Source organism: Neurospora crassa, linkage group I (genome assembly GCF_000182925.2).
Source record: "Neurospora crassa OR74A linkage group I, whole genome shotgun sequence".
NCBI lineage: Eukaryota > Fungi > Ascomycota > Sordariomycetes > Sordariales > Sordariaceae > Neurospora > Neurospora crassa.
Window position 1 is genome coordinate 7658094 of NC_026501.1, and position 15180 is coordinate 7673273.

Below are 15180 nucleotides of genomic sequence, written 5' to 3' on the forward strand. Positions count from 1 at the left end.
CTCCGGGGGCGGTTATTGCTTCGAAACGCTTCGTTTGCAAACATGAGACATGCCATATCGGAACATCGGGCGGAAGTCTCAAACCTCACGGCAATATCCGTTCCGCAAGGTCGCATGCCGAGGGACGAGAGTGTTCTTCAGTTAGCTTCTACGATTACACGTGGACTCCTTTGTCGGTCTTTGGGAGTTCATGTGGGAGCACCAGGGCAGTGAGTCAAAGCATCCATCAACTCCATTAACTCCTAGGTTAGGTAAGTCAGGTAAAGGAAGGAAGATACACAAAAAAGACAACAGATAACACCGTAAAACAATATATATCCCTTCAGCGTCAGAGAAACAAAACATCTTCTATCCCCCACTCATTGTGTTCTCCTAATCATCAACGGCGTCCCATCGGCATCGTATACCCCCGTTCCATTCCTCCATGTACTACCACCATAATCACTCCCAAACAAAAGAGGGTGTACCACGTAGTCATTCACCCATCCCAACAGAAATTCCAGCGGCGGCTCAAACCAAAACCTATGGTCAATCTTCATAGGCGACCACCCCGGGTACGGTTCTCTCCCAATCAAGCTGCGCAAGTACGGCCTTCTCCAGTCGTTGGCATTCATCCACACTCGCCTCTCCTGTAATACGGCGTAGTATGTCAGCGTCATGCCCACACAGAGGAGGGCAACGGTGAAGCCGACAAGCGATGAGGCTGTTAGCCAGGACGGGATGCCTAGGACTGGCTTTTGTAAGCCGGCGTAGATATCCGATGTCGGCCTTGGCGTATTCTTCTTGGTTTTTGACTCTTGCCAGTGACGGTATCGTCTGACGGCAACTTGACCGTAGTATTTACCCCAGCCGAGCAGGAATTGTGGTAACCGCAGGATGGCGAGGATGCCAGAGACGCCCACCGTGACAAAGTGGTAGGGTTGGATGCAGACCAGCATGGCGAACCAGAGCAGCGCCGTCATGATGTAACAGAGTGCTGTTTGGACTTCGGGCAAGTGTTGGTGGTTGTGGCCGTGGTACAACGATGATAGAACGACGTCCTGAGATGTCGTTGTTGTCGTCAGTTGTTGCGCCTTCTCGGGCCTCTGGCAATCCTGACATATCGGTCCCTGGTTCGTAACTCTCCTCATAATACTGGGCGCGAAAAACTTCAACAAAGCGCAGAAACACAATTTCTCGCCTCTGCGTTCTGGCAACCTCGCAACCTCCAAGTTCACCAACGTCGTGGTCACCTGCTTCTCCACCACCCGCCTCTGCCGGGTCTCATCGAGATCCAGTTCCCTCTCCAGCAGCCTCGTCCGCCCACGGCTCCAAGCCAACCACTCCCTGAAGCGATCCGTCAACTCCTTGTGATTTCTTCTCGCAGCCGCTGCCTCAGCGGCAGACCCTTCAGAAGCAACGCTCCCATGAAACTCCATTTCCAACCCATCAATTATCCCTTCCAGCTTATCTTGCTTCTCCCTCTGTTTCGCCAACTCCCTCTTCATCGTCCCCCTCATTACCATCCTCTCCGCATCCGTCGTCATCCCATCTCCTCCCCCTTCTCCCTCCTGCAACGCCCTCCTGGCCTCCGCCAACAACCGGTCCAACTGCTCCTGACTCAACGCGCTCGCCGATCCCACGGGCATAGGAATCATCTCCATAAAATCATCAATCACCCTCACCAGCTTCTGGCTCCCATCAGCTGACAGCCTTTTAGCCAACGGCTCGCCACAGTCATCGTATGACGTATCCGATGCAGTATCTGAGCTCGAAGACGACGACGACGACGATGTTGCCGCTTGTGCAAGTCGACTTTGGTACTCATCCAACAATCTCTGCTGGTTTTCCTGCTCCTCTTGTAACTCAGCAATAGTCATCTTCATTCTCGCCAGCTGCGCTTCGCTGGTCCCCGCCTCGCGAAGCAGTGTGTCGATGCGCTTTTCGTTATCTGCGATCTGGGTTTTCTTGGCGGTAATATCCTCGTTGAGATTCGTGATCTCGGATCGGAGCGAGGCGATCTCGGCTTCGCACGCTAACAGGCGGGCTTGCGTGGCGGCGGCGGAGCGGGCAAGTTCCTCTTGGGAGGTGGTGTTGGAGGAGGCAAGTATGTCGTAGGCTTGTTGCGCTTCGGTGAGTTGGGACTCGAGCGTGTTGATGGCTGCCTGTTTTGCGTCAAGGGCGGCTTGTCTTGTGGTGAGCTCTTGCTTGAGGAGGGCGATTTGTTCGTCGCGTTGGGAGACATTGGCGCCTTCGGCAGCGAGGGCTCTGGTAAGGTTGTGGATATCGGTCTGCAGACCGTCACACTCGTCCCGCAGGCTGGCCAGATCATTCTCTTTTTCGAGAAGTTGGCGGCTAAGCTTCGTGACCTCGTCACCCAACCGACCAAGCGAACCGCCTTCCTTAGCAGCACGATTCCGCAGTCCGGTATTTGTCTCCTCGAGGCTCTTGTTTCTGGCTCTCTGCTTATCCAAGTCCAATCGCGCTGCGCTCTCGGAGTTCGTGAGCTCCAGGATCTTATCCGCACGGAGGTCTAATGATCTCCTTCTGCGACCAACTTCTCCTTCAAGATGCTCGACCTTCTCCCTAAGAGCAGTCTTCTCCTTCTCGAGTCGCTCCAAGGCAGTTTCCTTGGCTGCGATACTCTTCCTGAACTTTCCAAGTTCCCCATCGCGACTCTTTAGCTGAGCGTCCTTTTCGGCGAGATCCTTCTTGAGGCCGACGATTTCGTCTTTGAGCGCATTGATTTCACCTTGCCGTGTTGCCAAAAGCGCCTCCTTCCGCTTAATTTCCTCCTGCAGGTTCTTGATGTTATCATTCAGCTTGTTGATTTCCGTCTGGCGCTGCTTCACCGTCTCCTCCCAGCTCTTACTGTCCTCCTTCAACTTCACAGTGTCCTTCTTGAGCTTTGTAGTTTCGTCACCAAGTCGTCGGACGTTTTCCTTGAGTCTATTGATCTCGTCCGTGTTTTGCAAGAAAGTGGTATCCCTGGTGTCGAGAGCCTTGTTAAGTTCCACCATTTCGTTGCGCAGGCCGTTGATCTCTTCCATCCTTTGGGCTAGCACGATGTCTTTGGACGTGGTAGCTTGGTTCAGGTCGGCGGCGTCGCTCTTGAGCTTGGTGACTTCGGCCCTAAGCTGCTTGATTTGATCGTTCAGCTTGCTGATTTGATCGTTCTTTGCAGTCAATGTGGCATCTTTGGCAATGGTTTTCTGGTTGTGCTCTGCGGCGTTGGTCTTGAGCCTGGCGACTTCAGTGTTAAGGTCCTGGATGGTCTTTTCCATGTTCTGGATGTCCTTCTCTTTTTGCGCGAGGGCCCTGTTCTGGATGGCGATGTCCCCAGTAAGGTTCTCGATGCCTTTCTTAAGATCATTTGCTTCGGCTGTGAGTCGCTGGATATTTGCCGTGAGTTTCTTGATATCCTCGTCCTTTTTGAGCAGGGAAGTTTCGTGGGCACCAATGGTTTGGCCCATTTGAGCCTTTTCTTCTGCGAGCGTGGCAGCTTTGTTTTCCAGTTTCTGGACACTTCCCTTGAGATTGTCGATGTCTTCGTTGGCTTTCTGTAGGGAAGCATCTTTCTCGCCAATGGTTTGATCCTGTCCAGCGTTCAGCTTCGAGAGTTCGGCAGCTTTTTCTTCAAGTATCTTGATGCTGCCCTTGAGGCCATCGATGTCCTTGTTCGCTTGCAGCAGGGAAGCATCTCTAGCGCCAACGATTTGCCCCAAATCGACCTTTTCCTGTGTGAGATTGGCAGCCTGCTCAGAAAGACGCTTGATTTCTTTCTCAAGGCCAGAAATCTCTTGCTCCTTTTGCTCCAAAGAGCTATCCCTGGTATTGATCGTCCGACCAAGCGTCTCCTTGTCCATCTTAAGGCTATTGGCTTCATCCTCCAGTTGCTTGATCTGCTCCCTAAGCTTACGCAGTTCCTCGTTCTTCTGAGAAAGGGTACTGTCCCGAGTTTTGGTGGTTTGATTCAGCTCCTCGGCGGTATCCTTGACCTTCTGAATTTCCTGTTGGAGTTCAAAGATCTTCTTTTCCTTTTCTTTCAAAAGAGCGTCTCTATTAGCGAGATCTTCGGCGGACTTCTTAGAATCTTGGGCAGACTGCTTGGCCTGGTTGGTGAGGTCCCGGACCGCCTTGCGAAGACTGACGAGTTCTTTCTCTTTCCCCAGTATGGCGGCGTCCTTATTGGTACCTTCCTTCTTCAGCTTCGCTACTTCGCTGTTGAGTTCGGTAATGTCTGCCTTTAGGTGATCGACTGCCTCGGCTTTTTTAGCGAAGCTCTTATCCTTGAAAGCCACGTCTTCTCTCAACTTCACAATGTCGGCTGTGAGACCCTTGACCTCCTTCTCAAGCCTCTCAATCTTGATCTTATCCTGGGCAAGTTGAGTGTCTTTTGCGTCGACACTTTGATTCAACCCTTTGAGTTCTTCGGTCTTCTTTGCTAAGGCAGTTTCTTTGACACGAATCTCCTCCCGTAGCTTAGCAAGCTCAGCGTTCTTCGAGCCAACTTCACCCGTTTTTTGCGTCAGACTAGCGTCCTTGGTACTGAGCTCTTGGTTCAGCTTCGCAATATCCTTTTCAAGCTTGGAGATCGCGTCCTTGTCCTGGGCGAGTTGAGTATCTCTGCTGGTGACATCTTTTTTCAACCCCGTAGCTTCGTCGGTCAGTTTCTTGACGTTCTTCTCAAGACTGCTGGCTTCCTCGGTCTTCTTTGCCAGGGCAGCCTCTTTGGCACGGAGCTCTTCCCGCAGTTTGGCAAGGCCAGCATCTCGAGAACCAATCTCGCCCGCCTTCTGTGTCAGATTGGCGTCCTTGGTGCTGAGCTCTTGTTTTAGCTTTGTCACATCAGTCTTGAGATCAAAGATGTCCTTGTTGAGTTTAGAAATCGTGGCTCGGTCTTGCGCGAGCTGGGTAGTTTTGGTGGCGACGTCCTGATTCAACCCCTTGGCTTGGTCGGTAAGTGTCTGGACGTTCTTTTCGAACGCCTTGGCTTCTTCCGTCTTTTTGGCGAGGGCAGCGTTTTTGGAAGCAATCTCTGCCTTGAGTTTGGCAAGTTCAGCATCTCTAGCAACGACGTCCTTCGTCTTGTGAGCGAGGATGGCATCCTTATCCTTGACATCCTTCCTCAACGTGTCGATGGTGCTGTTGGCTGTTTTGATATCGTCCTTGAGCTGATCAATTATCTCCCTCTTGTCATCCAGGGTGGCGTTCTTGGTGCTGATGTCCTGGTTCAACCTATTGATGCTGTCCTTGAGGCCTTGGATCTCCTTCATTTTCTCAGCCAGGACGGTCTCTTTGGCTTTAGCATCCTGGCCAAGCTTCTCTTTGGTGGATTTCATGTCTTTGATGTCATTGTTGAGAGCATCAGCCTCGGTTTGAGATTGCTTTAGTTTGTCTTTGTAGCTACTGATTTCAGCGGTGAGCTGCTTGTTGTCAGCCGACAGCTTTTCGATTTCAGCCATCGTCTCTTCTAGAGTAGTCTCGTGGTCACTGATGTCCTTTTTGAAGTTCTTGATTTCATCCCGGAGCTTCTTGATGTCTTCGCCTCTTTTCATCAACTGGTCTCCCTTGTCCATCACATGGGTGTTCAGATCATCAACCTCCCTCTGCAACTTCCTAATTTCGCCATCTTTCGTGTCGACCACAACCCGCTGGTCCTTATTGTCCTGCGTAAGTTGAGCGACTTGGTTCTTGACACGCTGAAGCTCAGAGTTAGATCCCTCCAACTCGGACTTCTTGTGTATGAGATCCTGAGAAAGCCGCGTGGCAGTATCCTTAAGCGTCTGGATTTCCTTCTCGTGATCCTCCAGGATCTTGTTCTTGTCCTTGACATCCATTTTCAACCTGTCGACTTGGTCCTGGATCTTCTGAGTCTCCTCTTGATTCATGATCATCTGATCCTCCCAGTACTGCACATCGCCCTTGGTCGTTTTAATTTCCTCTTCCAGCTTGGCAACCTCGCCTTGGGTGTGCGCCAACGAGCTGCGGTAGTTGTTGGCATCCATGTTGGCCCGCTTGTACTTCTTCTCGAACTCCGCCAGCGAATTCGATTTGGTGGCGAGATCACGCTCAAGCTGCTTGATGCGGGCTTCGGTCTCCGCCTTTGCAGCGAGGTCGGCCTGATATTGCTTCATTTGGGCTTCTTTCTCTGCGGAGCTGCCGGTGAGCTCTTTGATCTTGCGTTCGAGACCTTCAATCCTCGCGATGCTCTTGTCCGCCTCAGTGTTAAGCGTCCTCCTCTCCTCTTTGATCCTTTCGATCTCGGCTTTCTTGTTCTCAATGTCAATCTGGAGCTTAGCGTTTTGAGCCTCGAAGTCTTTGATCTGATCTTTCTTCTGTTGGACTTCCCGGTTGAGATCCTTGACCTTCGCCTGGGAGGCCGTCAGCGTGGCTTCCTTCTCCTTGATATCGGCATTAAGCTTCTTGTTGGTTTTCTGGATCTCGGCCAGTTCCTTCTCCTTCTGGCTGATCTCATTCTTCAGCTTGGTGGTCTCTTTCTGGTAGTCCGCTTTGAGGGAACTGAGATCGCGCTCGTAACCCACAATCTCCTTACTCTTGGCAAGAATCTGACTGGTCAGACTGGCAACCTCCTTCTCCTGCTTCGCCTTGAGATCCTTGATATCTTGCTCAAGCATCTCTTTCGAGGCTTGCTTGGCATCCAGCTTACTCTGAAGCCCACCGATCTCGTTATCGTGCTTGGTGGTTCTGGCCTTCTCGTCGGACACGTCCTTCTTCAGGTCAGTAACCTCCCTGTCGCGCCTGGACACTCTCGCCTTCTCGTCGGACACGTCCTTCTTTAGGTCAGTAATCTCCCTGTCGCGCTTGGTGGTTCTGGCCTTCTCGTCGGACACGTCCTTCTTCAGGTCAGTAATCTCCCTGTCGCGCCTGGACACTCTCGCTTTCTCTTCCGCGAGCTCGCTATCAAGCTTGTTGACCTTGCCCTCAAGCTCAGTGACTTTCTGTCTCTTCTCGCTGATCTTCTTGTTGAGCGAGTCGACGTCGGCTTGAAGCTTGGCGGCATCGCTTCCTTTTTGAAGTAGGTCGTTTTGCTTCTTCTGCAGGCCATCGAGCTGTACCTTGAGATTCGCAACCAGTTGGTTCTTCTGCGCCAGCTCACTTGCCTTCTCTTGGATGTCGCGACTGAGACGGGATGCGTTTCCGGATTTTAGAGCAGCAATCTCATTTTCTTTGGCTGTCAACGTGGCCTTCTGGCTACTGAGGTCATTGTTGAGCCTTTTGATATTCTCTTCGTACTGTCGTTTGAGATCGGAAATTTCAGTTTCCTTCTTCTTTAGGTCGGCTCTCTTGCTGGAAACACTGCTCTCAAGGTCCTTGATCCGGGCTTTCTGATCGTTAACGTCCTTAGTAAGAGCTGCGACGTCCTTCTTCGCTTTTTCTAGTTCGCTCGTCTTCGTCGCAATGATTTGTTTGTATTGTGCAATTGCGAGGTCCTTCTCCTTACTTCCATCGGCCAATTTTTGGGCATCGTCGTACTTCTGCCTGAGGTCCCTGAGCTCGCCTTCTTTCTTCAAAAGTTCGGCGGTCTTATCGCCAATTTCCCGGTTTGTATTCATCATGTTCGTTCGGTTCTGAGCCTTCAGATTTTCCAGTTCGGTTTCCTTTTGAGCCAACGTGGTCTGTTTCTCAGCGATAGTCTTTTCCAGTGTATCAAGCCGGTCCTTGTGCTTCTTTTTCAGATCGATGAGCTCAGTCTCCTTCTGTTTCAGTTTGGCCTTTGTGTCTTTGATGGTCTGGTTGAGATCTGTGGTTTCTGCCTGATGCTTTGTCTTGAGATTGTTGAGTTCAGCCTGTTGCTCATCCAACTTCTTCTGCTTATCCTTGACATCGTCATTGAGCTTGTTGAGCTGGACCGTGTTTTGTTCCGTCGAGCTGGTTGCGGCGCCCTCTTTTCTCTTCAGCTCATCCTTCTTTTCCTTGAGGCTTTTCTCTAGTTGGGCGATCTTGGCGTCGTACTCTGTAGTGGTGGTGTTGAGGCTTGCCTGTGACGCCTTGAGCTCATTCTGGGCTTTCAACAACTGGGCCATCTTTTCGTTGATTTGTACGTTGAAGTCTTCGATCCTAGTTTTTTGCTGTCCTTTGAGGTCACTGAGCTCTTCAAGCTTGTCCTGCAAGGAATTGGACTTGTCGGCGACATCTTTTCTCAACTCGGCAATCTGGGCTTCGTTCAGCTTTTTGAGCTCATTGAATTCGGCCTCCTTGGAGCTCAGCTTGGAGGACTTGTCATCGACCTTCCCCTGGAGAGTTGCAACCTCACCCTCGAGGAGAGCTTTCTTTTTATCGAATTCTGCCCTATCTTGCTTGAGTTCAGCCTTCAAGTCATTGATACGGTGTTCAAGGTTCCTGATCTTTTCGTTGTGTCCCGCCGTCAACTTCTTGATTTCGTCTTGATGGTGAACTTTAAGGACGTTGACTTCGCCTTGATGTTTGGTCCTGAGCTCCGAAAGATTGCCCTCATAATCAGCTGTGACCTTGGCGACTTCCGATTTGAGTTTTGCTTGCAACTCGTCAACCTTGACCCCGTGATCCGCTTTGAGCTTGTCAAGCTGAGCTTTACTTGCCGATAGCTGCTCTTTGTACTCTGCTAGCGCAGTCTTCTTGTCTGCGAGCTCCGCCGACAGGGCCTGAACACGTTCCTGGTATTGGGTTGCAAGCTTCTCTTTTTCGTGGTACCGATCTGTAAGGCTTTCCATCTCAGTTTTGTGCTGGACCGCGAGCTGCTTCTTTTCCTGTTCATACTTCGCTTTGAAGTTGGCGAGTTCGTTTTCGTGCTGCTTTAGCTTGATAGCGTCCTGGCTGGTATTGTTGCGGGAGAGTTCATCCAGGTCCTTCTTATACTTCTCTTTGATCGTTGCGATTTCACTTTCCAACTCTCCCACTCGAGATTGGTGCTGTTTGCGAAGGATCTCAGTCTCTTGGAGGTGGCGGTTTTTAAGCTGCTCCATGTCGACTTGCTTGGTGGACTTGAGGGTAGCGATCTCAACGTCTTTCTTCTGTGTGAGCTCCTTGATCTCCTTCTCTTTCTTGGACTTGAGCTCCGCAAGATCTTTCTCCTTCTGCGCCACCAATTTCTTCTGAGCTTCAATATCCTTCGTGAGCTTCGCCTTCTCAGCGGCGTAATCGGCTTGAAGCCTGTTCCTCTCACTTTCATTCTGCTGCCTGAGTGTGTCTAACTTCTGCAGGAGGTTGGTTTCTTTCAAGTCGCCGTCCTTTCTGAGCTGCGTCAGCTCGTTTTGGTGTTTGACTTTCAGCTCCGCAGCAGCCTTTTTGTGGTCCGCATTGAGATTTTTGATTTGCTCTTCGTAGCTTTCCTTGAGCATATCTCTCTCTTGCTGCTTGTTTGCCAGTGAGGTTTTCTTCTCAGTGATCTCCTGCTTCAACTTCTTGATCTCGTCTTTATGAACCTTGACCTCCTTCTCAAGGCTTTCCTTTTCGCCTTCGTATTTGTCAATGATGCTCTGCAACTGCGCGCTTTGTTCGCGGTCCTCCTTGCCCTTCCTCAGAGCCTCATTCAACTCATTTTGCAAAGTCTGAAGCATCTCCTTGTCCTTCTCATCAAAGACAGGCTCCTTCAAGACACGATTGAGAAGGCCGATGCATTCACGAATGACATCCTCACTGGCATCCAAGTCCTTGTGTCCCTGCGCGTCCTTCAACTTGGCAACCAGTCCTTGGACGAAGTCGCGTGCGGTCAGCGGTAGTTGAGGTTTTTGCTCCTTCATGAGTTGTTCGACGCGAGTGATGCTTTCGGCAATGTTGGGTTCCGGTTTGATCTCGACGATTGTTGGCGCAGCGGAATTCTTCCTGGCCAAGTCAACCTCCTTCTTGAGCCTGCTGATCTCTTCCTCCAGGACTTTCTTTGCCTTGGACCACTCATTTCTTTGAGTCTCCAAATCCATCTTTTGCGACGCCGTGTTCTTGAGGGTCGTCTCCACCTTTTCCAGCCTTGCCTTCGTCTGAGAAAGCTGCTGCTGCAAGACCTCCTTTTCGGCTTGCACACGTTGTCGCTGGTCTTCCAAAGACTTGTTCTCCAATCGCAAAGACTGAATATCCTTCAGATCGGCGCCGGCGCTGGCCTTGCTCGCCAATTTTTGCTTGAGGTCCAGAACCTGTTGGTTCAAGCTTTTGATATCCCCTTCCTGACGTTGTTGTAGATCGACCAGAGAATCCCTCTCCACCTGCATAAGCTTCATGTCCTTGAGCGCCACATTGGCTTCTTCGATCGATTTGTTGAGATTAGTGATTTTCTGGTTCAGGGCATTCTTTTCAGACTCCCAGCGATCTTGTTGGTCTTTCAACGACTTCTGGTCGAGGGCAAGTGACGCCGATGGATCCTCGGTCGGCTCAAGCCATCCCTTTTTCTTGAGTTTCTGGTAAAACGCGTCGGCCTTTCTTTTTTGCTCATCTCTCTGTTCTTTAAGCTTGTTGTTTTCAGACGTGAGCTTCTGGATTGTTTCACTGCGGGATCGTGTGGCGGATTCCTTGGCCGCTGCTTCTGCCTTGTCCTTGGCTTCTTCGGTTTGAACAAGTCGTTGCTCGGTGTCTTCGTACAGGTTCAATATGTTATCGAAGACTTCAAGGATTGTTGCGCCTATGTCATGAGGGTCGGCGCCGCCTTTGATAGGAACGCCAAGCGCTGCCGCGGTATCCATGATATCGTTCAGCGTTCGGTTTAAGGATTCCGACATCTGGTCGGCCTGCTCGGTTTTGCGAGTAGCTTCTTCCTGCAAGCGAGATAGAGAATCCTCCTTCTTTTTGAGATCGGTTTGCACTTGCCGCCAATGCTCGATGTCGGCCTCCCTTTGTTGATCTATGAATTGGAGTTCGTCGACTCTCTCCTCCAGGCCTTTGATCTTGGCCTCGGACGCGTGTGTGGCCAAGGCTACCGCTGCAAGGCGTTGCCTGTCCGCGTCTTGCTTGAAATCTCGGAGTTTCTGCAGCTCATGCTCGTCCATCGATCTCTTCTTCTTCTCATCCATCAATTGTTGATACGTATCAAACTCTGATTTCTCTTGATCATGCAGCCTCTTTTCGGCCTGGGCGAGATATGTTTCCACCTCTTCCTTGGCCAGCTTGTCATCATCCACCTTGATCTGCAGGGCACGGAATTCCCGGAGTAGCCGCATCTTTGTTTTGCTTGCCTGGTCGTAATACTCCAGCAGGGTATTGAAAGCCTTGCGGATCGCAGGCTCTCCTGCTTTTTCGATGTACGTCCTCAACATACTGTGCCTATCGACCTTGTTATCTAGCACTGCTATGGCGTGGTCCTTGTACTGAGATAACTGGGCGACCATGAATCGTGTATCGCGCAGCGTTCCCTCGTCGTATGGTTTGTATTTCAGTGGTCTGGTGGGGTCCGTTTTCCCTTCATTGTCGTCCCGCAACCGGTCGTACTCCTCGATAGCGGCTTCATTATCCGCCCTATGTCCCTCTTGACTTGTGAAGGGGCTGAATGTAAAAGGGTTATTCATGTCTCGGTAGCGCCCCACTTCGTGTTTGTTTTTAACACGAACAGGCTGGCCAGACTCGTCGATGTCTGAAGTGTTTGCGATATCTTCTTTTTCCTCGTCTGACTCGTATGCCTTTTTGACCTCCCTAATGACTCTCCTAGCGCCGGTACCATCACCCACATACCGTTCGTGGAGCAACTTGGGCTTCTCTTTTTCCGCGTCCTTCTCACTTTCCCAGTCACTCACGTAGTCATCTTCCGCCACGTCCTCGCTGACCTTAACATCTGCAATGTCCCCAGCTTTCACTCTCACACCCGTGTCACCCCCATTGCTGTCATCTTCTACGACGTCATCCCAACCAGAGCCCGACTGGAAGTAAGATCTTTGCGCAGGGGGATTGTATTTAGTTTTGCCCTGGGCTGCGATGCGCGAAGCCTCCTTTGCCTCTTGCATCTTTTGGAAAATATAGGCCCCCATATCCTCCTCTTCTGGCATTTGCTTCTCTTTCGGCTTTGAACCACCAGCTGAAGCTGCAGGCGTCTGTGAAGTCGGGGCCGCAGTAGGAGCTAAGGCTGGGGCTGTATATGGAACCGTAGTCGGAACGGCAATTGAGGCCGAAGGTGGAACTATACGCCGACCAGCAGCTGGCACTAGAGCCGGATCAGCAGCTGGAGCCGGAGTCGGAGCTGGAAGCCGGATCGCAGCCGGACCAGCAGCTGGAGCCGAGGCCGGACCTGGAAGACGGCTCACAGCCGGTCCAGATACTGGAGATGCCATAGGGCTTTCCGGTTCGCTCATATCCATACGTAGGGACTGTCGTGCTTTGCTCTTCCGGAGCTTCGGCGTTGAAGAACGGGCCACATCGTTGAGAAACTGGCCCGGTGTGTTAGGTGACCCACCTCCGGGGCCAGTCCCATCCGAAGGGTAGGACATCTTGCAAATTCACTCCTGACTGTTAGCGGACGTCTTGCAATACGAACCCTGAGTATCTTGGTAATGCTATTTTGCTCAATGTTTGGTGTTGCAAATATGTTGAGATGAGCAATATTGATGGTACCAACACCGACTGGGAGTTTTCCTCGGCCCAAAAGGACTGCTGGCATAAAGAAGTCTTGCTGCCACCCGTTCCTGATAGCCGGTTATGGTGGCATGCGCATGCTCAAAGGAAGCCATTCAACCTGGCCGGAAGCGGGTAAGTTAAGCATATCAATCACACTCGAGAAACTGGCATTGACAAAGACTCGACGGGTCAGTTGCCGCTTAGTCGGCTTTGAAGAATCGAACGTGGGCGACAGCACTGACAAAGAAACGGCACGCCCGTCGTCAATTTAGGCGGCCATTTGGGGCTCAATTCTCTTTGGTGTCAAAGCCTAGAGGAATCCAGTCAAGCCTCGAGGCCTTCCCGTATTGCTACATTTTCGAAGTGGGCTGTTACTGAATGATCCCTGACCTTTGTCCGTGAATCTGAAGCTTCACATCCTAAACAGCAGACACACTGTGCAGCTCGCCGCTGCTTCTAGTTCTGCCCCTGCTGTGATAAGGTTGCCAAAAATGGCTGAGGTCCGCACGGCGCGGTACACTCCATAACTTACTTACAGTCCTCGTGAATATCTCGATCAATCGCTATGATTGGGTACAGGTAGACAAAGACACGGCTTAGGGACGATGGCTTTGGGTGAACAACATACCGCAGGAGGTGTTGGGACACTTCTTCCTCACTTCCACGAGTCCAACATGGCCAATAGTCTCTTTTAGCTATACCATCCTTGCGCTCCTGGGCCTTGCTGGCTTTCCTCCTCTCGGTGATCAATCATGGGTTCTTTGATGTTGTAAGCGTCTATGATGTCTTTCCAGATATCCATATCGATCGACATGATAGCCTGATGTCTAGTAGTGCCGTGTCTTCCTTGAGCCTTTTCATGCTCGTCTGCGTGGACATGGGCGGCTATTTTCACGTGGGTTAGTGGAGGTAGCGCGGGAAACAATCAAGAGAAACATACATAGAGATGGACGACCATATGAGTCAAACTCCAGTTTGAGGCCCCCTTCTCGTAGCAGAAAGCTCACGTAGAACATATTTTCAACGGTTTGGCCGAATGAGCGGGGATTGATGACGAAGCGTAGAAGGTCAATGCCTCCTGAGGAATGCAGCGCGTATTTCTCCATGATGAGGAATTCTTGCTCGGGATCGTCCACCTCACCGTTATTGAGGAGGGATTCCACGGCATCTTGCGCAGCATTTTGTTTGTTCTCCAGTTGCTCCAGAATATTCTTACAAATGGACGGAAGGTCGTTCTTATCGGACTTTTTCAAGTCCTCGGCCCTCAACTCCTGCGGTCTCACCTCGATAAGGCTGTTGATCTTGAAGGGAGCGTTGCGCTGCGTCATTCTTCGGACTTTCTTTTCGATGGACAAAGGGCCCGAGAGGAAGCCAGGCAGAGCTGGTCTGCGTACGCTGGGAACGGCAGCATAACGGCCCAGGTGTGGCCAGTTCAACATGTCGCCTTCGTCCCCCATATCCTCCTCATCTTCGGTATCGGCAGCGGCACGGCCAGGCCGTCTCCTGTAACGTTGTGTGCTGGTAAGTTCCGGGGCGTCGTCGTCCTCGAAGCCGCGGCCATGGCGCATATAGGTGATGCATTTTGAGACAAATTCGTCGACGTCAATGCCATTGCCAATGTTGCCCGATGTTAGCCGTTGGGCCCTACGAGCGGACAAGTCGGCCGCGAAGACTAGACCGCGAGAATCAATGGTGGCCTCGTTGGTCTGCTTCACATCGCGCATGATAGTGTCTGACTGGTCGAAATAGTTGATCAAGGCGTCCGAGGACTTGTCCTGCATGAACTGGTCGGGGTTCTCTCTCATCTCCCTCTGCATATCTCGTAGCTTCCTCTGGATCTGCCGCCGCTCCTGCATGGATTGGGCAGGATCATACTCGTCCAAATCGCCATTTGCATCCGGGTTGGGCGGCGATGGGTCCCTGATACGCCGCCTTGTTGCCGAGGGGCCTTCATTGCTGTCTGAGACCCGTTTGCCCTTGTTCCTCACCTCCAGGTTTCTGGCTCGTGGAGGGGAGGCATCGTAAATATCCTCGTCGGACATGGGTGTGTTTGCGGGATACGGGGTGACCGGTGTGTTTTGGTAGGTACAGAGTGTACAGATAAGCCGACAAAGCACCAATGATTCTCGGTCGATAAGTCCTTGGGCCTATCAAGTGCCAAATTGAACATCAACAGACCTCGGTCGTGTGAGGAATGGTTGTCGTCGGGCGAAAAGAGATGATAGTAGTAGACAGCAAGCCCAGGATTTCGTTGTCGGGGCCTCGACTGTGGTTGAAGACGGATGATCGGGTACACAAACTCAACTGAATTCTTCCCGACTTGAACGGAAACACGAGCAGTGAGCAGAGGTGAACGACTCTTGTAGCCTGGAAAATAGAGAGTGGAAGCAAGCAAAGAAGGATGGAAGAGGAGACGCGTCCTCCAAAGAGAAAGACGCGATTCCGTTTACAGTGAGTGGGAGCAAAGCCGGAGTGGACCCCGCCGAAAGAAAAAGGTGGATCCCCTTCTGGCCAATTCGCGGGGTGGAGCTGCCGGAGCCCGGGGAACCTTGTTGGCCGCTGTAGCTGCGGTTACTATGTACCTACGTACGTTCCATGTGACACCTGCCAGCCCTATAGGCGGCGGGGTCATAGTGGGTGGAATGACCTGTACTATGTACTAGGTAGCTA

The 15180-nt window shown here is 51.5% G+C and overlaps 2 protein-coding genes across 2 annotated transcripts; both read right to left on the reverse strand.

Moving 5' to 3' along the window:
* Positions 1-303: 303 nt before the first annotated feature.
* On the reverse strand, positions 304-12383 carry mb-3 (male barren-3; the record flags this gene model as incomplete). Its single annotated transcript, XM_960705.2, has 1 exon — positions 304-12383. One exon carries the CDS (start codon positions 12381-12383, stop codon positions 360-362), a length of 12024 nt encoding a protein of 4007 aa, XP_965798.1. The 3' UTR covers positions 304-359.
* Positions 12384-12684: 301 nt separating this feature from the next.
* Positions 12685-14980, reverse strand: NCU00657 (hypothetical protein). The gene is made up of 2 exons (XM_960704.2): positions 13451-14980; positions 12685-13395 (listed from the first exon to the last, which is right to left on the reverse strand). Exons 1-2 carry the CDS (start codon positions 14550-14552, stop codon positions 13202-13204), a joined length of 1296 nt encoding a protein of 431 aa, XP_965797.2. The 5' UTR covers positions 14553-14980; the 3' UTR covers positions 12685-13201.
* Positions 14981-15180: the final 200 nt, after the last annotated feature.